The 24,606-nt window shown below is 46.6% G+C and overlaps 3 protein-coding genes across 3 annotated transcripts; 1 reads left to right on the forward strand and 2 right to left on the reverse strand.

Annotated features, from left to right (window-relative positions):
• Positions 1 to 2,882: 2,882 nt before the first annotated feature.
• On the reverse strand, positions 2,883 to 3,726 carry LOC123448749. Its single transcript, XM_045125745.1, has one exon. It carries the CDS (start codon positions 3,522 to 3,524, stop codon positions 3,108 to 3,110), a length of 417 nt encoding a protein of 138 aa, XP_044981680.1. The 5' UTR covers positions 3,525 to 3,726; the 3' UTR covers positions 2,883 to 3,107.
• Positions 3,727 to 3,877: 151 nt separating this feature from the next.
• On the reverse strand, positions 3,878 to 5,690 carry LOC123448738. Its single transcript, XM_045125734.1, has 2 exons — positions 4,744 to 5,690; positions 3,878 to 4,189 (listed from the first exon to the last, which is right to left on the reverse strand). Exon 1 carries the CDS (start codon positions 5,198 to 5,200, stop codon positions 4,766 to 4,768), a length of 435 nt encoding a protein of 144 aa, XP_044981669.1. The 5' UTR covers positions 5,201 to 5,690; the 3' UTR covers positions 3,878 to 4,189; positions 4,744 to 4,765.
• A 12,089-nt stretch (positions 5,691 to 17,779) lies between these two features.
• LOC123448756 (receptor like protein 29-like) lies at positions 17,780 to 19,624 on the forward strand. The gene has a single exon (XM_045125756.1). The coding sequence runs from the start codon at positions 17,795 to 17,797 to the stop codon at positions 19,208 to 19,210; it is 1,416 nt and encodes a 471-aa protein (XP_044981691.1). The 5' UTR covers positions 17,780 to 17,794; the 3' UTR covers positions 19,211 to 19,624.
• The last annotated feature ends 4,982 nt before the right edge of the window (positions 19,625 to 24,606 follow it).

A 24,606-nucleotide genomic window follows, 5' to 3' on the forward strand; every position in this document is an offset into this window, starting at 1 on the left:
AAAAACTGGAACCGACAGCCTCATCTGTTTTTAAGCTAATAAGACTGTTTTGCAATTGGACCGGAGAAAATTGGTCGAACCGGCTGGTTTTCTGGAGAACCACTGAAAAATTGGGTCAATAAATCGGGGAAAACCAAAAAAATATTTTAATAGAAATTGGGAGAAGTGGGATTCTATCCCAGATCGTGTGAGCAATACGCGAAGCGTGCCCACGGCCCTATAACCAACTCAATTATGCTACTTTGTTGATCACTACATGAAAATAATTTTATTGGACTATTGTTTCATACTATATTAGCACATATATTTATTAACGTTTATTATTATTTTGCTTAAAAACCCGACAATCGAACCGGTGAACCGGCGGTCCGACCGGTTAAAACCTGAACCGACAACATTTTCAGTTCGATTTTCGATTCGCTTTTTTAAACTATGCTTATATCTAGGGTCGCGATATTCGTCACCCTAGATGAGGAATAGTTATTCTTCACCCCTCTATTTTACCATCGATGCACCATATTTTTATGTTCCATAATTTTTTTCTTGCTTCTTACCAGAAAAGAGAAAGTAGGAAAATATTAAATCGCCGTAAAAAAAATTTACGCTACGTAAAGTTACGAACATAAAAACATAGTATAAAATACACATAAAATGCTTTTTTTCTGGTTTCCTGACATATATTATTGTTTTATTATGCCAAATTTTATATAATGAATCAATATGCATGTAGCTATTTGTAGAAAAAATAAAATTTATTTATGAAACAATCGTAAGATTACCTCGGGTGAAGAATAATTCATTATATTTATACGTCGTGTGTGCCATCAAAGTTTTATCAAAATCATTTTTTTGGAAGCTGTAGCTCCAAAAGAAAAGTAAAGGAAATTGGAAGGAATTAAAAGGGTCAATTTCCATTTTACTGTAAGCTCAACATAAAATTATTTTGTGTGTGTTGTTGTTGCACTTTGGTGTACTATTATGTTACAGTTTGTGATTTGAAGTCTTCGTTTCTACATTGGGTTCACCAAGTAATAATTCTCTACAAGCTAGTTTTCTCTTTACTTTTCTCAAAATTGCATGGCTGGTCTGAAAATCAGACATCAAGGTCAATGCATCTACACAATGCAATCAACATTTTCTTTGCTCACATGGAGTTATCGTCGCCAAAAAGAACCACTCACACGTAGTTATGGTCGCTACCATAACAAAATCGGCCTAGCCTTGTTGATGACAGTCGTCAAGTCTTTGTGCACGTATTCGCAAGGACGAGTGCGCCGGTGCATCAATCATTGCAGTTGAACCATTAAATCGATCTGAAGAACCTGGTACCAAATCTCGCCATCGCGTACACACGATGAGAAACCCTAAACCTCACCGCCCCGACAAGCTGATAGGAATATACCTCGGGCTTCCTCTAATCTGTCCCGTCAGGGAAATTTTAGGAGGATTGAAGCCCGGTAGATTGACTCAAAGAAGCACTACCATTATTCCAAGTGCCACTCTTGTGAGGAATAAAACCTTAAACTATCTAGTAAACGGAGTAAAGGTACCATGATTCCCCTCCCAGCTACCGGCTGCCAGAGCGACAAGCATAGGGAAGGTAACGATATTGTCTCGATGGTGAAGAATTGAGGGTAGGAAGGCTTTACCCTACTTGTCTTGCGAGAGGGAAAGAAAATACTCCCTCCGTCTGAGTTTACAAGTCCGACACATGTACCTAGGTCGTTAATTTGACCAACTTAATGAGAGACATATATAACAAAAAATATATCATTAGAAACTTTAGATGTTATATTTTCTAACGATATAATTTTTATGTTAAACAATATATTTTATATAAGTTAAATTGATGACATAGATACACGTGCATGCCTTCTAAACAGTGACGGAGGGAGTATCAGATATGGATGTCGACAATCGTGGATGTGTTCCTTTCCACTTTGCTGTCAAACAACGAGGTCAAAGCCATATGCAAGATACAATATGCCCAATGAAGGTACATATTGGCCATACCTGCAACGCCAACTAATTCGCTGAGGGTCAACCCAAGCCTTCCTCCCGCGGCCAGAATAACACCCCTTTCGACGAATATTCGCCTCCTTCCTTAATTTTGAAGATGACGACCTCGAATGGGTTTTGTCCCAAAAGGAGATCCAAAAGTGGAATGATGTTGTTGAGTTGGGATTTTACATTGCACGGAAAGGTTCGATATCCATTGATAACAAATTCTGATCGGGGCAAAGGTTTAAGAAGAAGAAGAAAGCATGTTATAGAAGAATGTAATTACCTTTTGGTTTTTTAGTAGGGCCTTTTGGAGCTCGACCTTTTAAAAAAAATCAAACTTCCGGTTTAAAAAAGATCAGAAAAAATGCAAATATACAAGGATAAAATGTATGTGTGTGCAATAATTCATGATGAAATACTTTGAGATGCGATCTGTAAAAATAAATTCATGGACTTTTGTGATGAATAGTATCATGTGTTAAAAAGCCACATATTTGTCTATTTTACATAGCCCTCGTTTCAATGTATTTCATCCTGAAAATTTACACACATGTGTGTTATATCTCCATGCATATTTGTATTTTTAGATATTTTTTTTGAAATGTAAAAATATGAATTTTGATGAATTTTAGATTTTTTAAAAACTGGCCTCCATAAAGGTCGAGCTCCAAACGGCATTTTCGTTTTTGTTTGCACTACTCAGTACCTTCTAGATTACTCCTACTATATTTCTCAACATGAGATTAAATAGTAACGACTAAGCACCGGCTTACAATTAACTTACATAGGGATTACAAACTAATCAGATGATTTTGCATAGCTAGCAGCTCTGTTATTCCAGTTAGAGTTTTTAACCCTCTTCCCTTTTGCTCTGTTTCTCAGAAATGTACATTTATTCCTGAGCAAGCTACTCGCACACTACACATGCTTAATTTTGATTAAACAGATAAAATTAATTAATTAAACAGAGAGTTTATTACATCTCTTGTCTTTCTTCACCTCTGCTCTCACCGAAAACTCTAATTAGGTTGCCACAAGCTTTCACACACATCCATGGACGTTCCCAAGCAACGAAGCAATATATCCACGGTGTAGAATCCATTTCACTTCTCGATGAATCCGGTCATCCTGAGGACGAGGTTCCTGATATTGCGGAGGTCCCGCCCTTTGAGCGTCCTCCCTTTGCCGGTGCACATGGAGTAGGCCGCCGTCGACCTCCCGGCGAGCCTCCGCCGTCGCTCGGCCAGGACGTGGGGCGGCACGTTCCTCTTCGCGTCGTTGGTACATCGGACGTCGCCGTCGCTGCAGTCGTCGTTGCCACTGCCGCTCCCGTCGGACGACGCCGTCCAGGATCGAGACCGCCGCTTCCGGAGAGGCACGAGGACCGGGGCAGACAGCTCCGGCGGGGACACCTTGGCGATGTCTCCGTCGACGTTGCTGCCGTCGTCGCCGTCGCGGCGGTGCTCGGAGTTGTAGTGTGGCCAGAGGACGTCGGCTTCTTGGAGCTCCTGATGATCCATGGCCTCCCCGGCCGTGTGTCCGGGAAGGCAAGAGCTGGGGCTGCCATGGCGAGGGGCATATATAGCGAGCGAAGGTAGGTGTGCTGTGGAAGGAAGGGGATGGAGATTGGAGAAGGAGACGATGGCGTGTCTTGGTGAGCAAGCAGACTTCCTTGGGGAGTTGGCAACTGGAGGAGGAGTAGTGGCGCGTTTGGACAAACTTTGCTAGCTGTGGGTGTCTCTGCCTGCGCCTGGGATGGAAGGAAGGAAGGGGTTGATGTGGAGTGCGGTACACCCTATCCTCGGCTGCCACGTGGACGTGCGCCTGGTACAGGTGTGCACGTATGTACGTACGTATTTGCACGCGTATCGTCCTACTTACCAATGGCGGAATTTCTGTCCTGTGTAAACTTGCTTCGTTTGACCAATATTTGACAGAGTTCTCACACGGCAAGATAGGTTGGCTCGGAACTTAGTGCTAGCCAATCCCATTGATAGCAACAAGTTTTTTTAGGCACTTTCATACAGTAACATATTCATTGATAACGCACATGTAAGCTTAATTTGGAGGAAGGAATCATGCACGTACCAACTCACTAGATTGATGCCACGTACGGACCGGTTCAAACTCATTTGACCATTTTCTGACATACAAATTGAAATAGTAACCCCAAACATAGGACGACCTAGAGGGTGTTTGTTTCTAGGGACTTATTGGTTTTAAGACTTAAAAAAGTTCCTATAAGTCCCACCTAAATCAAACACAAGGGACTTATTGGGACTTATTATGGTTATTTGGGACTTATCAAATAAGACTCTTTAATAGGAGCTTATTGGGACTTATTCTGGTTAGGCCCGCGGTAGTCTCCCGATGCAGTGGCCGCCGCCCTGCCCCGATTAACGCTCGCACCGCCCCAATCGCCGCCGGCCGCCCGCCCCGTCGCCGCCCGGCCGCCGGCCGCCCGCCCCATCGCCGCCCAGTCGCCGCCCGCCCCGTCGCCGCCCCGCCGGCCGCCCGCCCGTCGCCGCCTAGTCGCCGCCCCGCCCCGTCGCCGCCCGGCCTCCGCCTCGTCTCCCTCAGTTCGTCTGGTCCGACCGCCGCAACATGAACTTATAAGTCCCTGTAAACAAACAGGTAGGGACTCTGGACTTATAAGTCCCTGTAAACAAACAGGTAGGGACTTATGACTTATAAGTTGGGATTTAAAAAAGTCCTAGGACTTATGAAACAAACAGGGCCCTAGTACGTGCATCGGTGCATGTCATCCTTCGATGAAGCCGGTCATCCGCAGCACGGAGTTGCGCAGGTGGCGCAGGTCGCGCGCCCGCTTGCCGTGCCTCGCCGCCCCCGACCGCAGCAGCGTGCACGCCGCCGCGGCCTCCCCGTCGGACAGCCGCCTGCCGGAGACCAGCAGGTGCGGCGGCACGATGATCTTCTTCCCACCGCCGTCCTTCCCCGCCAAGTCGTCATGGTCAGTACCGTCTTTCCACCGTAGCAACAGCACGGCGGCCCTGCTGGGAGTGGGAGGAACGTCCACCGGCCGAGACCGTGCCGCGCGCCGCTGCCACGGCGTGGCCGCGCTCTGCGCGTGCACGCTCGACGCCAACGGCAGCGGCTTGTGCTGGTCATCGTCGGCGTGGGCGAGGCCGGCGTAGTACTCCGGCCAGAGCACCTCGAACTCGTCGAGCTCCTCCATTGATCAACTGCCACCACGGTAGGATAGGACGAGGTCGAGGTGGCGTCCGGCACCGGCGAGAGCCAGGAGGAGGCGTGCCCAGAGCTGCGACCGAACAGTGCCGGAGACGCGGCGCTATATATCAGCGGGGTAACGGCCGGATAGGACCCTGTTCCACCGCGTCTGGTCGATCGCGACGGTGGCCGCGCGCTCGCTCGACGGAGGCCGCACGTCTGGTGGTATGAAGAAGGTGGGGGCAGAGGTGTGGATCCCGTTGGCGCCGTCCCGCCGCGGGCTCCGGACGCGGCGCCGGGATCACACACGCGCTATTCCCTCTGGGGTACGCAACGTGCATCCATGCCGTGTTCGCGGCGTCACTGAGCACCCGCGCGTATGTGCATGCGTTGGCTAGGACGTGACACATTTTGTCTTTAGAATAAGTCGTTTGCGGTCACTGAAGTTGATTCCATGTCCCATTTTTGTCAATGTACGTCAGAATACGTAAAATATGGCCGCCGGAGTGGTTGAAGTGACTCTATACGTCATTCGTACAATTTGACAGATATTCCCTTTGTAAAGAAATACATGACATTTTACATCACTACTTTTTTTTTTTACATTATTCACTTGCTTTATTGACCTGCCAAGGGATTACAATCTTACTGAATAATTCTAGTCAGGAATCCAGGAATTACATCAAATCATGTAAAAGAAGAAATGCTAAGAGCTGCTCTAACGCACGTAAACCTGAGAAAAGTTTCATACTTGAATTTTACTTGAACCATACCCGTACATCTGCCTCTCAAAATCATACTTGAATCATATCCATTTAATGTCAATTTCAGCCTAACCAAAACTGAATTCATTATTTTTTTCACTCAAACTAATTTAAACCTAATACATAACCATGGGTTTGCTTCAATGTACATATGATTGCATAAATTGACATGATAAAAAGCAAATGAGATATAAAAGGCATAAGTGCATCTACAACAGTTTGCGAACAAAGTTATCCTTGAGATACAGTCAGGACACAACAAGAGGCAAAAAGAAAATGCTCACGGCCAGTGGCGGAGCCAGGATTTTGGATATGGGTATGCGTAGTAAAAAAAACTGCTTCCCAACATTGTAAGAAATAGGAAAGTTCATAATAATAACAACGAAACTAAAAATTATTATTTGTAGAAACTGTGTCTCCAATAATTCGATTACATCGCAACAAGGAGAATCAAAATTTAACCCTACGATCACCTTTTGGAAGCGAGATATGATGGTGTCTTCCTTTACTTGGATGAAGAATTTACGCTCAAGAAAAGTAACCAAGCAATCATTTAAATATTGCTCTCCCATTTTGGCTCTTAACTTATTCTTCACATAATTCATAGAAGAGAAGACCCTCTCAACACTAGCAGTCGCCACCGGGAGAATTAACACCAACTTGAGAAGCCTGTAAAGAATGGCATATGATATGTTCTTCTTTGTCTCAACAAGCTTGGCTGGAAGTTGGGCAATATTTTTCACCTTTATAAATCTTTCATCTCTACGCATATCAGCAATAAACATTGACAATTCATAAGGAAGTTTCAATATTTCAGTCTTTGAGAAATCCTTAGGATAAAAATGGGCAAGCTTGACCAACTTCTCTTGATCATAAGCAGCAAATGAATCAACAGGATTGAACGATGCCATACATACAAGTAATTCGGTGTTTACCTCATCAAACCTATTGTTGACCTCTTGAAGTTGCCTATCAATAAGACCCAAAAACATATCAATACGAAAGCGATGGAGATTCTTTACTTTCTTGAAGAACTTATTGGATCTCTCGGCCGACTTATAAAATCCATCCATGTCAGGCACTTTGATCTTCTGCTTCACACAAAAAGACTTGACATTTTCGAGAAATAATTCCCACCCACTATCTTCTCGCAAATTCAACAATTGCTGCTTAGTGAGAGAAATTAGATCAATAGCATTCCCAATATCTTGATCCCTCCTTTGTAAAGCTTGACTCAAGCCATTTGTGTACCCAAATAGTTCCTCCATCAAGTGCAACATGAAAACAAACTCAAATGACTCAAATGATTTCAATATAGTTTGGAATCGTTTTCTTTTTTGTTTGTCTACTCTATACGTACAACAAGTTTGCCATATGTTATATAAAGGTATATAGGAGCTTATATACTTTTTTTTGCAAAGAACGTTGGGTATGCATTGCATACCCTTGCATTAGCCTAGCTCCGCCCCTGCTCACGGCTGAAAAGCTCACTAACAGTTCTATTAAAATCAAACCGCTTAGGCAAAGCACAAGCAAACATTTCCAATATTCATGCGGTGTTTTCCCATAATACATAATTACATAGTGCTTACAGCATGCACGCGGATCAAAGATACTCGTTCTCGGTTGTCATTGGTTATTGCACATAACCAATGCCTAGAAACCACTTTGGACCCATAGTATATAATCGCTAATAACCAAACTGTTTAAACTCATAACCAACTATACCCAAACTAGTTTCTCCACATACCCAAACCAAAACCAAACTAAAAAAAACTCAGGCCAATAAAATTTGAACCAATCAAATCCAAATGAAGAACCGAACCGTCACTCTTGATTTTTTAATAACCATTCTCAGGTTTAAACGCAAAATGCGCCAGCCAATTTGTATTGTGTGGAGTCCATAGAAGCTTGAAACACTGAAAAGTGTCAGCCAATTGTTTAATTTCCCTTATGATATGTGCCCCATTCGCCCGGAGATTGCTAGGCCTATGCCACAAGTCCAGTAGATCAGAACAGTCAATTTTCCATATATACTATATCACTAAACCCTCTAGAATTAAAGGCATTTCATTCAATTGAAGTCATCAATTTAGAATTGAATCACCAATTTTAACCAGATTAACAATTTCTCATTCAATTATTTCAATCCTAACACTGCTTCGTATTTCTTAAGGCCTCGCAATCAATTGAGCACTCAATATGAAGTCATCCAATTTTGACTGAGTCAACAATTCCAAAATGAGCTCTCTCATTCATTTTCACTACATCTTGCTCCCTAATTTTTAAGCTTCTCCCGTCAATCCTTGATTTTGACTCCGTCAATCCTTTATTGTGGCAATCAAATCTCTAACTTCGTTAAGCTGTCCCATTTTAAATCCCCTCATTCAACTCTTCAATTTTGATTGGATACATAATTGAGTGGGTCGTTCATCCTGGTTCCATGGTGGGATCTCTCGATGAATGGGTGACAAAACAGAAGTGTCGCACATGATACGTTGAGCATCAGCATAACATACGCGTCACACAACATAAGTAACTTTCTCATGTTTTTGTACTAATTAAAAGACGTCCTATCACACGGTCAAAAAATATCCACCCAAGCACCATAATAAAAAAGAAAAATGATACACTCATGAATGATTCGCTATGGATTGGTTATACCAGACATTTTCCCACTAATCACTTCTCTGATTTGCATTGTTGTCCCATTTTTTCCTTAATCTCTGACCATAAATTAACACATACATCTGTAAGCACGATTTCACAAAGTATGTCCCCAAAAGTAGCATATCTGATAGAAAAAATACACTTCATTGTATCCCCCACCTGTCAAACCAACTAATAGGAATATTTATCAAAACTTAAAAAAAAAATACACGAAACATGTACAACTTAAAAAATATAAGCGGCGCAGTAAAGGAGGCAATGCCCTTCTAGTAATCTGTTGATCCCCCATTCTACTAGCTGCTTGAAGGCCTTCCCGGGAAACAAGAAGCTCGCTGATAAATGGGTCCATGATTTTACTATTTATGAGAAAGCATTTGAGCTCGGGCATAGAATAGGACTTCCGAGTTTAGAGGGTCTTCTTCCCAACGGGAAGTTTCTTGGATCTGAAATTTTTTCGTTCTTCTAAGCTCTCTCCTCCCCAAAAGCTCTAGTAAAATGATAAATATCAATATAACGTGGATACAAATGAAGATGGACATGAGAAAAACGATAATCAAAGAAAATATTGTCGAGTTCAGAACGAAGGCCCATCAGTACTTGACCGTAGAAAGGGCACAATCTAAGCGTCATACTCATCCAGAAAGAAAAGCAGGGATTATATATTTCTTGTACATAGGAAAGCGAAACTGGATTCTCAAAAAAAAAGGAAGGCAAGACTGAGCTGAGGTCATCAAGAAAGATCTAGCAAAACTATTCTTCGTGGAGCTGTTGGTTCTGCACACATGGGCGATTTAGTACATTGGAAATGATTTTATTTTTAGAGGGAAGTGCGTAATTTGAACAATTCTAGGCGTATAGATTCAGAGAAGAGCTGAAGCTGTGTGAGCTAGTAGAGGAAGGCCCATGCACATTTTCAGGCATGGTTCGTATCTACTTAGCGCGTTTACAGCCAGAGCTGCCCAACCCCCCCCCCCCCCCCCCCCCCTCCCCCACCCATATGTTTGCCGACGCGCTCACACTTGTGTGCGAATGGTGAAATGGCCAGACATTAAAATTGTGCCTTCACAAAAGAATCCATCAAACCAAATCCTCAAATTCATATTAGTCTAATGCAACGTTAAACATATGTGGAGTTGAACACGTGTGAACGAATTACCAAACATTGATAAGCTATACTAACTATGGATGAAACTTCAATGAAAGAAGTTCCTCCACGACCGCCCTTGCCCTAGCCTACATCATTTTCCTTGTAAACATAGCGGTCCAAGATGCAAAATAGATTGAGGTGGGCCTGCTCACTACCGGAGTTGTCCGGTCCATCGCCGTCCTTGGGCTTCTCCTCCTTTTGTGTGTGTTTGTGTGTGTGCGGGGGAGGAGGGGGGGGGGGGATCCGGCGATGTCATTGACGACACTCCTTTGCTCCATTGCCATCACCTTTGTCGCCTTCCTTCGCCGCTTCTCGGTTATGCGGTCACAAAGGTGTCCCTCCCCTACCCATGTTGGCATGCGATTCCACCGGCTTTGCCTCGTGGGCTGTCAAAGTCACCTCCGCTTCAAGGCACGCCCGCAACCTCGCAAGAAGGGCCATCTATGCTTCCTTCTCGTTTTGGCCACGAAACATAGAGGCAGATATGGCCTCTGTTTCAGTGGGAGAGGCCGCATGGATGAGGTATCACTTAAATGGTTCCGCCGACACAACGGGGTTGCGCTTCCATGAGGTGGTCTCCGCTGCCGACGAGGCGACGATCACGTGTGATGATCCCACTGGCCCTAGCGGATCCTAGCGCTATCCTAACGGAGGCAATGGCTTCCTTCCGGATGGATGAAGACCGTGGCGGGCACACTCCTCCTCACAGAGTCAAAAAACTGTGTGGACGACCATCTACTTCTTAGGACTGCAAGGGATGATGTGACAGCCCGATGCCGACGTTCCCGAAGATTCCCCTCTCTTTCCGTTTTCGTCGTGTGTCTATTTTTATTTGTCGCATCATCGTTGCATCATGCGCATCATCTGCATTGCATCGGCGTCTCCGTTGCCGCCCGTTTTCAAAACTTGCATCCGTTGTTAGTTGCCGGTTCACGTCGTTGTCCGTTCTGAGCCCGACCGCACTCGCACGCGCCCGCGGCATCGTTCGAATCTTGTTTTTAAAAGTGTGTTGAAAACTTTCTCTGATTGGGTTGTAATTTGATGTGCGGTCTTATTTTAATATAGCTAGGCCGCCTGTCGAATTTCGTCGCAATCGGAGTCCGTCTGGTACCCGAACGGTCGACCGTAGCGGCACCGTATTCGGTCTACCGTCGGACGTTTGTCGGTGTTTTAAAAATCGTTGGCGCGCCGCCCGTTCTCCCTCTCGTCTCCGGATATCCCCTCTACACGGCCGCGTACCCATACCCGCATTCGGAATCGTCCGAATCCGACCCCGCGGTTGGATCCGGAACGCGATTCCGGTTAACCGAGCCCCTCTTTTCTCTATAAATACCCCCCTTCATCATATTTTTTAGACAGCCCCCCTCCTCCACCTCGAAATCCGTGCAAATCCTAGCCGCCTTCCACCCCCTCTCTCTCTCCCCTCAGCCTCCCACCAGCCGCCGACGGCCGCCCCTGCTCGTGCGGGAGGGAGACGAGGCGAGCAGCCCCGAGCCACGAGGTTCCCCGAGCCAGGCCTAGCTGGCTAAGCCAGGCCGAGGCCTCCGACCCCAGGCCCAGCTCCACAGCGCCGAGCCGGCCCACCGCCTCCTCCTCTCCAGGCCGCCTGCGCCCTAGGCCCACCGAGGTGAGCCTCTTCCCCCCTGTAGCATTAGGTAGATTTGGCCCATTATGTATTTAGGTGTTTTCCGAATTAGATTTATTCCAGAGATATACGTATATTTAAACCCCCATAACTTTTAAACCGTAGATCGGATCGAGACGCATTTTATATGGTTTTCGGGTAGCTTCGCGGGTAGAACACGATTCTACAACTTGCATATTTATTTGACATCGTTTAGAGTGCCTAACGCGTCGTTTTGCGTGCTGTTTCACTAGGATCCGTTCCGTAGTTATTTCTCGTGCGTGTCCGGACTGCCCGTATACCGTAGATTAAATGCCTATGTTTTAGGGACCTTTTTTCCATGCATTTTAGAGCGGTCATTTGTATTTTTATGTGTAGGGATTTGCCACTGGTTTATTTTCTCGTATATAGGTTATTTTCCCGCATTTATGTGTGGCTTTATTTTGTTGTGCAACCCCACATATTTATATATGTTTCCGGGATAGAAAAATCCATGTGATTTTTCAGTGCAATTAATTTTAGCTTTTGAGTAAGTTAGTTTGCGTGATATTGTGCCGTGCCCTTTTGTTTATTTTGTAGGATTTAATCCGTGCTTTGTTTGACTAAGTTGTCAACTAGAGAGTTGATCTTGGATGTTTTGTTTAGCCCCTGGTAATTTTGGTTGCAATAGAAATGCATGTTTAGGTGTGGTTTGATTGCCCTCAAGTTGCTAGAAATAATGTTGATTTGGAGGTGCTGAAATATTTCGAAGTCTGGAATCTGTTATATTTTGTTGCTGTTTTGTTTTGCTTCTAGCTTGTGATATGTAGCTCTTTTGAGGTTGGTCCAATGGAGTTAGTTGTAGCCCTTGTGTTCCTCTAGCTTGCTGTGAATTTTCATGCCCTTTGGAGTCCTGTAGCTATTGGTTTTGCTGCTGTCAATATTGCTTTAGATCGAAAACTGCACTTTCATGAGGTGTAATTTTCACCAAGTCTGAAATAGTGTGTGAGATGCCATTTTGTATCTTCTTTCCCTAGTGTTTCATGATGCCATGCTAGTTGTTGTTGGTTGTTTGTAGTAGTGCTTCTTGCCCTCTTTCGTGCCATGCCTTGCTTGAGCATATCGGAGTTGTGTAGCCCGTAGTTGTGGGGCGTAGAAAATGCTATGTGGCTGATTTTGGCAGATTGTAGTGATTTCTTGTTTTGCTTGTAGTTGTTGAACCGTAGCTCCGATTTGCTCGTGTCCTACATGAAACTTGCTTAAAATCTCGTACAGTTTCATTTTCTCTTGCTGGTTGTAGGTTTTGAAGTGCTCGTAACCGTCGTTGCACAAATATTGCATTCATGCCATCATATCTTGCGGTGCTTGTAACTTTTGATCCGTAGCTCCGTTGGAGAGGTTCTCTATGTATAAATTGCTTGCCTTGATGCGTAGAATCACGTGAACCTATTTGTTTTGCTGTTTAACAACTAATTAAATGTGTTAGTTCAGATCTGGACAGAGTTGTAAATTAACATGTGAGGTCGTTTCGGAGATGCTATATGTCATTTCCGACCTCATTTAAAATGCCTAGATAGATAGTTTAATTACGCTTCACCTCTTGCCATGTTTAAACACATTTAATATTGCCGTGTATCTAATCGGGATAGAACTAAATAATTAACGTGGAGTTTCGTCAATATGCAACTCGTTGCATATTGAACTTCACTTAATGCGTAAATCTTCCCCCTCTTATTTCTGGTACTCGTAAGTTAGCCACCTCATATATGCTTAGCCGCTGCTGCAACCTCACCACTTAACCATGCCTCGCCCATTAAGCTTTGCTAGTCTTGATACCTTTGAAAATGAGATTGCTGAGTCCCCTGTGGCTCACAGATTACTACAACACCAGTTGCAGGTACAGGTAAAGGTTACTTGACGCGAGCGCGTTGATTGTACATTTGGAGTTGCTTCTTCTTCTTCTTCATCATCGATCTAGGATGGGTTCCAGGCCGGCAGCCTGGGATAGCAAGGATGGATGTCGTTCTTATTTTTCTCGTTTGTTTTCGTCCGTAGTCGGACCCTGCTCTTACTCTTGATGATTATGTAATGTATTGAAGTGACTCTGATGTAGCTTGTGGCGACTGTAAGCCAACTTTGTATATATATATATCTCTTCTTTTCAGTACATGTACTTGTAACGATATCCATTCTTGCGACACGACGAGATGCGCTTCTATCCCCGACGAGGCCTTCGTGCCAAATTGAGGATAGAGTCGCATCTTGGGCGTGACAGATGAGGCCCCAGTCCTCGGGTCCAGACATATCGGAGACGAATCCAGCGCCCCGCCATGAAGGAGTACGTCGGAGCTCGCGAGAGAGGAGCTTGGCTACCTTGGAGGGGGGTGTGGAGTGGAGTGGAGTGCGACTAGAGTTTCGTCCGAAGTAGAGAGGATAATTAAGGTAAAATATATATGGGATCAGGTGGACCACAATGGGTTGGATCCGATTTGGCGTGCACGTCTAAGCGTCCACATACTCGCCGAACTTATGGGTTGGATATGGGAAGCGCCGGTCGGTGTTTGAGTCGGATTTGCCACTTGTGGTTGAGTGGCAACTTTGTGTTCGAAAAATGACCGGGCATGCCACCGGGGCGTTTACAACATTTCGCTTGTAGATGCTCTTTTAGGTTATCTCTTCTGTTCGTTTTTGTTGTGTACTTTCAAACGTTCAAATAAATATATTTTTAAATACACGCAATAAAAGACTACTGTTTTTGATAACAAAATAATATGAGTCGCGATATTCATGGCATAATAGGCACCCGACCACATGATTGTGTGAGAAAACATTAAAACTGCCCACATGTCCAGACGCTGCTACTTTGTGCCACACATCGAACCAACAATAACTATCCGTCCCACCATACACGTGTGGCACGAAGCAATTCCACACTCATGTTTTTTATGGCAAGTTTAGTTATCCGATAATGACAACTTTAGTTGTAAAGCATGACAACTTCTCTAGTTTGGGTGACAAGTTTTTTTTTGAATTTCATTTTTTTGGATAGCAATTTTAGTTGTAAAAACATCAGAACAATGTTACTTCGTGCCATGTGCGTGGCATCATTTTGATTAACTATAGTTGTCATGTCTAATTAATAATAGTTGCGAGGTGCATCAAACCATGGTTGTCATACATGATCAATCATAGTTGCCATATGTGATTAACTAGTTGCCATGTGTGGTCGAATCATAATTTCCATGTGTGATTAAGTAGTTGTCATGCGTGGTAGAATCATAGTTGCCATGAATGGTCAACCATACTTGCCATGTGTGATTAACTAGCTGCCATATATGCACAACTATAATTGTCATCTATCACCGTAGGAGCATCGTGTGGGCGAAGTCAAATTCACCCACACGACGATGTGAGCAGTCGTGTGCTAATGAACTGAATGATGTCCATGCGGGCGAGGACCGGTTCACCCACACAAGCAAAGCTGACAACCACTCGTTACGGGTCGTGCAAGGCCGTTTGGGCGAGCGCTCTAATCCCACACAGCATATTATGCCTACATGGCACTGGAATTTGAACAAACCCCTGCAACATTCATGCAATTCAAAACCAACTATGATTAAAACGTGTTGACCAAGTGTTGAAATGCCGTGGGCGTTATCATTCGGGAAAGTAAACAGGGAAGCAGGATCGCATGCTTGCTTTAGAAATATTTTGTACGGTTGCACTGCAAAATATGAATGGACTTGCAAAACATCAAAAGGATCTTGCAAACAAAAAGAAATATAATAAATACACATGCCCCCTATGTTCCTCGATTCCATTGACAACTGAATAATCATGTCCTTCCCCGGAAAAAAGAAAGAATAATCATGCTCTCGATTCTGTAGTACTCCTGCTAGCTGACTGTATTACTTTTGCTACAGCGCTGCAGCTCGTGACTTGCGACACCCCCCTTTCCTTTCCTCTCGTCTCCTTTCCTTTCCTTTGCTGTTCCGACCGCCGTCGCGTTCCACTCCGTGAAACTTCGTCGCTGGTAATAATGCGAGACTGTTTACGCTCTGAATGAGGGCCTGAGCCAATGCACAGTCCACCCCTTTCAGCATGCTTGCCTCGTTCTGAATTCCGATACACATGATCCTCCCTGCTGTGCATGCACCACAGCTGGCGTTCCTCGTCTGCTCTCAAACAAAGTTTGGCGTCAGTTTGATACATATCCACGTGTCGTGTTTCTGGACTGCTGGAGGCAGGGGCCTCCTCCTAATTCCATCGACAACTCGTCAGGCTAGCAGCATGTATATGAAAAAAGCTCGAGCCCGATCGACCTACACCGCTACACGTCGGATGGCCGAGGTCTGAACCTCACGCGACACGCCATGACGCTATTTGAAGCCCGGCCGAGTCTGGATCTCTGGTTCAGCACTGAAGCGCGACGCACAATCACTCCAGGGGTGCAGTTCAGACCGGCAATTACTTAGCAGCATACCTACTCCAGCCAGGAATGGTACGTACGTGCAGGTCCGCAGCTGGGTAGCTCCCCAGCTACTACGTGCTCCAAAACCGTGCATCAATGTCGACCGGCATGGGCCGTTCCGTTTCAGACGGCCGGCGTAGAAAACTAGAAACGGACGGAATGATTCGTTGCCCGCGACGCCCATGGCTCCATGTCCATGTCCGGGTACGTAGCGTACGTACGTGCGTGCGCGCGCGCGCACATGGCGCCTGCACGCCGTGAAGGTGAGGCCGCGATCGGTCATCTCAGCCTCTGCTTTTCCGGTCAACTTTCACCCAGCACGGAGGGCCCGTCAGGTATCTTTTGTCACATCACCTGGGACTCGCCATGCATGCGTGCATGCATGCATGGCCATGATACATTGATACTTTCCCGCCGGTGACGGGCCGCCTGCCTGCGTCTGCATGCCTGCTTGCCCCTCCACGGCATGCACACACACGAGCTCGACCTCGAGCTCTCCTTGTCGAGATTCGTCTGATCTCCGGTCGAGGGGATATATCGGTGCAGCGATTTTCAATGCACGCATGACCCACTGATCGATCGATCGATCGCCGCACTGTGCGTCTTCCCTGTAGAGATTGGCCGGGTAGTGGGGCTGGGTGATCTGTCCTTGGAAAACTCGGCCACCTTTTCTTCCTCTCCTCCGGTTTGAATGCATGCTTTGTTCCGAAACGAACAGAAATTCGCTACAGTTGCCACAGATGCTCCTATCTCCCGTGCGCACGTACGGTCCTATTCCCACACCACATGTGCACGCACTTACCCTCCGTGTCCATGTCTACTACGTACGTATGCGTAACTACGTACGTACGCCCCCGCAAAAAATAATACGTACGTACGTATCGTAGACGTAGAGTACGTAGCTACAGCTTGTCTCCTCGTTGTGGCAACATGCATGAATGCATGCATGCATGGAGCTAGCGATGACCAATCATATGATGCTTCGTTCGGGTGGTGACCTCACGGCTGCATGCAAAGTACCGTACTGTGATGCTACTAGTACAAGAACTCGTCGACCGGCAGCACGTACTGCTGCACCTGCTCGACCGACGAATACAGTCGGCCAACCCCATGGGCTACCAGGGGATGAATGAGCTCCAGTTGCGTGGAGCCGGCCGCCGACCGATACGTCTACAGACGTAGTACTAGAGAGGAGCGCAGGCTCCACCAGAGAAGGAAGGAATCCTCACCTCAATAATTCAGAGAGGCGTCCTGCCCTGCATGCGCCGCGTCGATCACATGCATGGCTACGAAAGCTTGCCTTTCCCTGTGCATATGGCCGCGCGTTGTGATCGATCGGTCGATCCCACATGCATGCATGCATGCATTCACAAGCAAACAATGCGTGCGTGCGTGCGTGCGTGCGTGTGATCGATAGACGTCCAATTATATTAGCTCGTACAGTACTAAGCCGGACACTGTTCGGGATTGATCTCTGTAGTCTGCAGTTTCACCACTGTGCCGGACAGCAGGGTTTGCACAGCTCGTGTTGCTGTAGCCAGTCAAGAGCGAGGTCACCATGCAAGGCTGCAATTAATAGGCCATGCGATGCGAAACTCGTCTGTCCAGTGTCCAGCCTCACCGTCTAAGATGTGTGTAGACGTGTAGTGTGCCGGCCGTGCTTGCTTGCTTGTGATACATCAATGGAGGTCAGTGTGAATATATTTTACGGGCCATTTCTTTCAGCAGATCGATCGATCGATCACATCCGGTCCCAATGGAATCGAGCGAAAGGTTGGTGGTGGCAACAGTGGATTTCCCCGGCAAAAGCCCGCACGCACGCACGCTGTGCTTCTCCTGGCTGCTTCTGTAGGCTGCACGGGCAGGGGCAGCCAGGCCCCAGTCCCGTCACCTCGGGTCAGTCAGTGAGATGCCCCCACCGCTCTCACTCCCATAGCGGCATCACCATGGACGGACGAGACGACGTCAAAAAGCGAACACCCCCCTGCCCGGGCCGCAGACGCAGCCAGCCAGCCAGCACCCGCACGCGCAGCGCGATGCCAGCCTACGTCGTGCCCCTCCTCCTCCTCCTGTGCTCCCTCGTCTCCCTGGCCGGCGCCGCCATGGACCCGGCCGAGCGGGAGGCGCTGCTGCGCGTCATGGAGCTCGTCTCCTCCGACCGCGACTGGCGCTCCTCCTCCGTCCCCGACCCCTGCGCCGCGCCGTGGCCGGGGCTCGAGTGCAAGCCCGACGCCGACGACAAGCGGCTGATGCGCGTCACGCGGCTCGACTTCGGCGTGCCGCCCAACCCGGCCTGCAGGGAGGCGGCGGCGTTCCCGACCCACGCCTTCTCCGCGCTGCCCCACCTCCAGTCGCTCTTCCTCGTCGACTGCTTCAAGAACCCGGCCAAGACCGCCGCGCTCGCCCTCCCGCCCGCCGCCAACCTCTCCGCGTCCCGCCTGCAGCAGCTCAGCATCCGCTCCAACCCCTCGCTGTCCGGCACGCTGCCGCCGCAGCTCGCCAGCCTGCGGTCCCTCCAGGTGCTCACCGTCTCCCAGAACGCGCTGGTCCACGGCGAGGTCCCGCGGGGCATCGGCGGCCTCGCCGGCCTCGTCCACCTCGACCTCAGCTACAACTCGCTAACGGGCCCGATCCCGGCGCGGATCGGCGAGCTCCGGAGCCTCCAAGGCCTCGACCTCAGCTACAACTCCTTCTCGGGCCCCATCCCGAGCAAGCTCGGCCAGCTCGCGCAGCTGCAGAAGCTGGACCTGAGCTCAAACAACCTCACCGGCGGCGTCCCGGCCACCTTCTCCGGCCTCAAGTCGCTCACCTTCCTGGCCCTCAGCAACAACGGCTTAAGCGGACGCCTGCCCGCGGGCCTCGCCGGCCTCCGGGACCTGCAGTACCTGATCATGGAGAACAACCCGATGGGCGTGCCCCTGCCGCCCGAGCTCGGCGGCATCGCGCGGCTGCAGGAGCTGCGGCTGGCCAACTCGGGCTACTCGGGGTCCATCCCGGACACGTTCGGGCGGCTGACGAGCCTGACGACGCTGTCGCTCCAGAACAACAACCTCACCGGTAGAATCCCGGCGGGGCTGAGCCGGCTGAAGCGCATGTACCACCTGAACCTGAGCAAGAACGGGCTGGACGGCGCCGTGCCATTCGACGGCGCGTTCCTGAGGCGGCTCGGCCGGAACCTCGACCTCAGCGGCAACCCCGGGCTGTGCGTGGACGATCGGGCCGTCGTGAAGGAGGTGGGCGTGGACGTCTGCGGCGGCGGCGACAGCTCCGTCGGCAGAGCGATCACGAGGGGCGGCGCCATGTGGCCTGCCCTGCTCAGGCCATCCGCCTCCGCGCTGCTCTGCTGCTGCCTCTTGCTCTGAGACTTTCATGACTGATGTAGTAGTTGCACTGATTAATCGCTCGCTCCGTGTATGTAATTGTGCTGCTTGCTTTGTAACGTCGATTTGTGCAAGAATTCCGAGTGGAGCTGCAGTGGCAGGGCACAGTGGCGCGCATGGGGTTTTGTCTCGTCGCTTGTTAGGCTTGGGCCACGGCGGTCAACGAAAGCGCCGGGGACTGGAGTGCTAATCATGATGTCTTCCCTCCCGCCTTGCTTCAGATTCTGCCTGCTTCCTTTGTTGCGTCGTGGTGCCGATTGAGCTGGTCATGGGCAGCATTTTGCATCAGTTTTCAGCCGCTGATCTGTTGTCTCCATAGCATTGTACTCGTCATGGCTTTGTGGGTGCATCAAAGTTTTTAAAAGCGGACTAGTATACTGTATCATTTAAGGGAAACACTATCATTTAACCGGCTGATGCACACGTGAGCGTCCGTCGCTTGCATAACCGGCTGGTCAATTCTCATCAAGCATTCACGTTTGGCACAAATCAATCTGCAACACATGACTAGTTTCGAGAAAAAAAATGATTCGGTTATCTTTTGTTTCTCTAAGAGAAAAAATGGTTTGAAGGTGATTTTTTTTTTTTTGTAACAGGGATCTTGTGTCAGAAACACAGTCCGAGTTACAACATCGGACAACATCGGAAGAGCGCCCGAGACTAGCATGAGAAGTTTTTGCAACAAGACAAGACCTATGTTGCGGAAGATTCCGCAACACCAGCTTTGTTGCGGTTGTGGAAGACATCGCACGTCCGTACGATGATGCTTTGTTGCGGTTGTGGAAGACATCGCACGTCCGTACGATGATGCTTTGTTGCGGTTGTGGAAGACATCGCACGTCCGTACGATGATGCTTTGTTGCGGTTGGAAGACATCGCACGTCCGTACGATGATGCTTTGTTGCGGTTGTGGAAGACATCGCACGTCCGTACGATGATGCTATATCCGACAACACGTAACCGGGTCAATCTTTTAAAAAGATCATCCGGCGGACATGTAGCACTGCCCGTCATTTAAAGGCGGATCAACATACATTTACAAAAAATATATAAAGTCAGGGCTTATGATCATGAAAAAATAATAATGATATAATCAGGTGTATATGTCCCATGTATATGTCATAGATATTTCGGTCACATACATATCAGCTAGCAAAAACAACCACATGTTATGTGATATCACTTGTAGGGAACATAGTTTTTGACCCATGTATGTCGCAATATAACACCGAGCCGAAGCAATAATCAGAACATAACTTTCACAAAATTAGAGGATGCACAAACACATACCATCCAACTTGTTAGACTTAGAGATAGGAAACTTGAATTGTAATCTCAACTATCTCTCCCGTATCTATCTCTACCTAGAACAACTTGTAACAACCAGAATCCTAGAGGTTAGTTGCAACCTTGTATGCCACGGTATAGGTTGTTTCTGCCCATCATCAATAAATACCGACGCGGTTCCCTCACGAGGGAGTAGGAACGCTTAAACCTGATATGGTATTAGAGCCAATTCTCTTCCAATCTAGCTATGAAAATCCATCTCCATCGCCATGCCTTATTCCTCGACACCAGTCTTCCTCAACCTATGATCTCCACCGACCGAGAAGCTCACCAAGGGGAACTACCACTTGTGGAAAGACCATGTTATGCCCGACCTGCGAGGAGCGCAGGTCACGGGGCTCCTGGATGGAACCGAAGTCGCGCCCTCTACCATGGTGCAGCAGCGGCAAGCACACAAGTCCATGGCAGTGGTGCCAAATCCACCGTACGTGTTATGGCTATCGAGGGATCAACAACTTCTCAGCTTCCTCCTGAACTCCCTCTCCAAAGAAGTTCTTGCCCAATTCGTTGGTAAGCAACATACTCATGAATTACGGTCCGTCATCACCACCTTGTTTACCTCGCAATCTCAATCCAAGATCACTAACCTAAGAATTGCCATCGCCACAACCAAGAAGGGAAGCATGCCCAGCACCTCCTACATCTCCAAGATTGGGACTACGATCCGGTTGTGGCATCCATCGGCGTTGTCAAATCCTCCGTCACAGTCGTCGGGCTATTAGCTCACATCGCCGCCTTCGACCAACGCTTGGAGATGCTCGGTGATGGCGGGGAAGGTGGCTTCCACACCTTCGTCAATCTGGCATACCGTGGCTGCGACCACTATCGTTGTGGTGGCCGCGCACGCGGCAACAAAGGCCATGGCCGCGGGAGGCGGTCTCCTTCTGCACCAACCAGCGGCAACACGGGATCTCGAGGGGGACGTCTTAAGCAACATCAGCAACAACATCCACCGCGAGACTACCCCGAGTGCCAAATCTGTCTCAAGCATCATCACAGAGGCGCCCGTGATTGTCGGGACTCCCACGAAGAGGATGAGTACGAGGAGAAGGAGGCAAATGCTTTCACCGACTCCTACGACATCGACACAAACTAGTACGCGGGCACTAGAGCCACACGTCACATCACGGGGTTGCTTGACAAGCTGACAATCAGAGACAAGTACTGTGGGAGTGACCTAGTGTGTACACTACAAGTGGATCTGGTATGAACATTAGTCATTGTTGGTAGCTCAATCGTTAAAACCCCTATGAAAAACTTACATCTAAGTAAAGTCCTATATGTGCCTGAAACGCCAAAGAATTTACTTTTTGTTCATAGATTTACTCTTGACAATCGTGTTCTCATTTAATTCTATCGTTATTTCTTTTTTGTTAAGTACTTGGACATGAGGAGAATCCTTCTTAGGGGAAATGTGTGGGTGGTCTCTACCCACTCATATCTTCACCATCATCATCGAATTAACAAGCCTTTGTCAGTGTCAAGCCTTCTTCAGCAAAGTGCCATAGCAGATTAGGTCATCCCTCATCAGTCATAGTTAAGCTCGTTCTTAGCAAAATTAATCTTCCTCATAGAAATGAGTCTAGCATTGAGTGTGTGTGTGATCCATGTGAGCAAGCTAAAAGTCATCATCTGCCATACCCTACATCTACCAACATCTCTACTATACCCTTACAACTTGTATTTTCAAATGTTTTGGGGCCAAATCCTAGTTCTATTGGTATACACTCATATTATGTAAGCTTCATTGATTAATATAGCAAATTTACTTGGATCTATCTTCTCAAGAAACGATCTGAAGTGTTTCAAGTTTTCAAGAATTTTCAAAATATTTTTGAACGAAAACTTAAAACTAAGATTATTGCCATGCAAACTCACACGGCATGTGAATATCGGAAACTTAACCTCTTCTTTCAAAAACTTGGTGTTTCATATCATGTTGCGTGCCCGGTGCCCCCATGCGCATCAACAGAATAGTTGTGCCGAAAGAAAACATTGCCATGTTGTTGAAGTAGGGTTAGCCCTACTAGCAAATGCATCAATGCCACTCAAATTCTTGGATGAAGCATTCTTGACACCTACATATGTCATAAATTTACTTTCTAACAAAGTCAAAATTTGAGACTCATATCACACGACTTTTTGGCATTACTCCCGACTATAACTCCCTTCGTATTTTCGGTTGTTCTTGGTGGCTAAACCTTCGTCCATACAACACACACAAACTTGCCTTTAGCATGATGATTTCAATGATGCTCAGATAAAAAGTAGTAATTGAAACATGCAAGAGAGCATCATAAATAACATGGCAAGCACATTTAAGTCTAACCCACTTCCTATGCATAGGGATTTTGCAAGCAAACAATTTATTGTAGCAAGAATCATCTTGCATAGGAAGAGAAAACAAGCATGACTTCAAAACTTTGAACAGACAGAGAGGAAACTTGGTATTATTGCAATGCCTACAAGCATGTGTTCCTCCCTCGTAATAAGTTTTAGCAGCATCATGAAGGAATTCAACAATATAACTATCACATAAAACATTATTTTCATGATACATAAGCATATAATTTTCATTACTTCCCACACAAGCAAACTTCTTATCATTCATAATAATGGTGGGAGCAAACTCAACAAAATAACTATCATGTGATACTTGATTGGAATAATATAATTGAACATTAAAATCATGATGACAAGTTTCCTCGTTATTATTGCTCTTTATAGCATACATGTCATCACCATAATCATCATAGTTAGCAACTTTGTTGTCATAATGAATTGAAGCCTCTTCCAAAATAGTGGACTCATCACTATATAAAGTGATGACCTATCCAAAACCACTTTCATCAATATAATCATTATAAATATGAGCCATGCTTTCATCCTAATAAATTTGCTCATCAAAACTCGGGAGACTAATAATATCATATTCATCAAACATAGCATGCCCAAGCTTGTGGCTTTGCATATCATTATCATTATGAATATTGAGAGAATTCATACTAATAACATTGTTGTCATGCTCATCATCCATGGATTAAGTGCCTAACATTTTACTTAATTTTTCTTCTAACAATTTGGCACAATTTGTGAAACCATTATTTTCATGAAAGACTTTATGAAGACAAAGCATTTGAGACCACCTCAATTCCATTTTTTTATTGTTTTGTTTTATAAAACCAAACTAGTGATAAACGAGAAACTAAAAGATTCAATTGCAATATCTAGAGATATACCCTCAAGCACTCACGTCTCCGGCAACGACGTCAGAAAAGAACTTGATGTCTACTACGCAACTTTATTCTTGTAGACTCTATTGGGCCTCCAAGCACACAGGTTTGTAGGACAATAGCAATTTTCCCTCAAGTAGATGACCTAAGGTTTATCAATCGGCGGAAAGTGTAGGATGAAGACGGTCTCTCTCAAACAACCCATCAATGAAATACAAGAAATCTTTTGTGTCCCCGACACACCCAATGCAATGATAAATTGTATAGACGCACTAACTCGACGAAGGGATGGTGATAAAATGCGATATGAATAGTAGATATAGGTTTTTGTAATCTAAAATTATAAAACAACAAGGTAACAAGTCGCAAAAAAAAGCAAAATATTATATAAATGCTTGGAAATAAGTCTCAGGGTTCATACTTTCACTAGTGCGACCTCTCAACAATGATAACAAAATAGAATCATATGATCATCCCTCAACGTGCGTGAGAGTATGCCCGAGCTACAAGTGCCAAGTGCAGAGCCCTCTTTGGCTATATCAATGGTGCTCTCTAAGGTGGGCTTGGTTGTGGCGACGACGGTTGCCTCGACGCCCTGACCACCTCTGTTGGAACCTAGCGAGTTGCTCCCCTTTGTGGAGCGTCCTGGTTTAGACCTCGTAGAAATTTTCGCCATTGAACTTATTTCCTCACAAACTTTGATCCTAGCACAAGCAAGGCAATCGGATGTCTCTTGGGGGAGAAAGCTCTGCCTCGTTCGGGCATCCGCAGGGAGAAATCGAGCAAATGCAAGAGCAA

This window comes from Hordeum vulgare, chromosome 1H (assembly GCF_904849725.1).
Source record: "Hordeum vulgare subsp. vulgare chromosome 1H, MorexV3_pseudomolecules_assembly, whole genome shotgun sequence".
In the NCBI taxonomy this organism is placed as follows: Eukaryota; Viridiplantae; Streptophyta; class Magnoliopsida; order Poales; family Poaceae; genus Hordeum; species Hordeum vulgare.

What these genes read in the sequence shown, in the direction of transcription:
- LOC123448749 (XM_045125745.1), bottom strand. Translation starts at nt 3,524, where the DNA reads ATGGATCATCAGGAGCTCCAAGAAGCCGACGTCCTCTGGCCACACTAC.
- LOC123448738 (XM_045125734.1), bottom strand. Translation starts at nt 5,200, where the DNA reads ATGGAGGAGCTCGACGAGTTCGAGGTGCTCTGGCCGGAGTACTACGCC.
- LOC123448756 (XM_045125756.1), top strand. Translation starts at nt 17,795, where the DNA reads ATGGACGGACGAGACGACGTCAAAAAGCGAACACCCCCCTGCCCGGGC.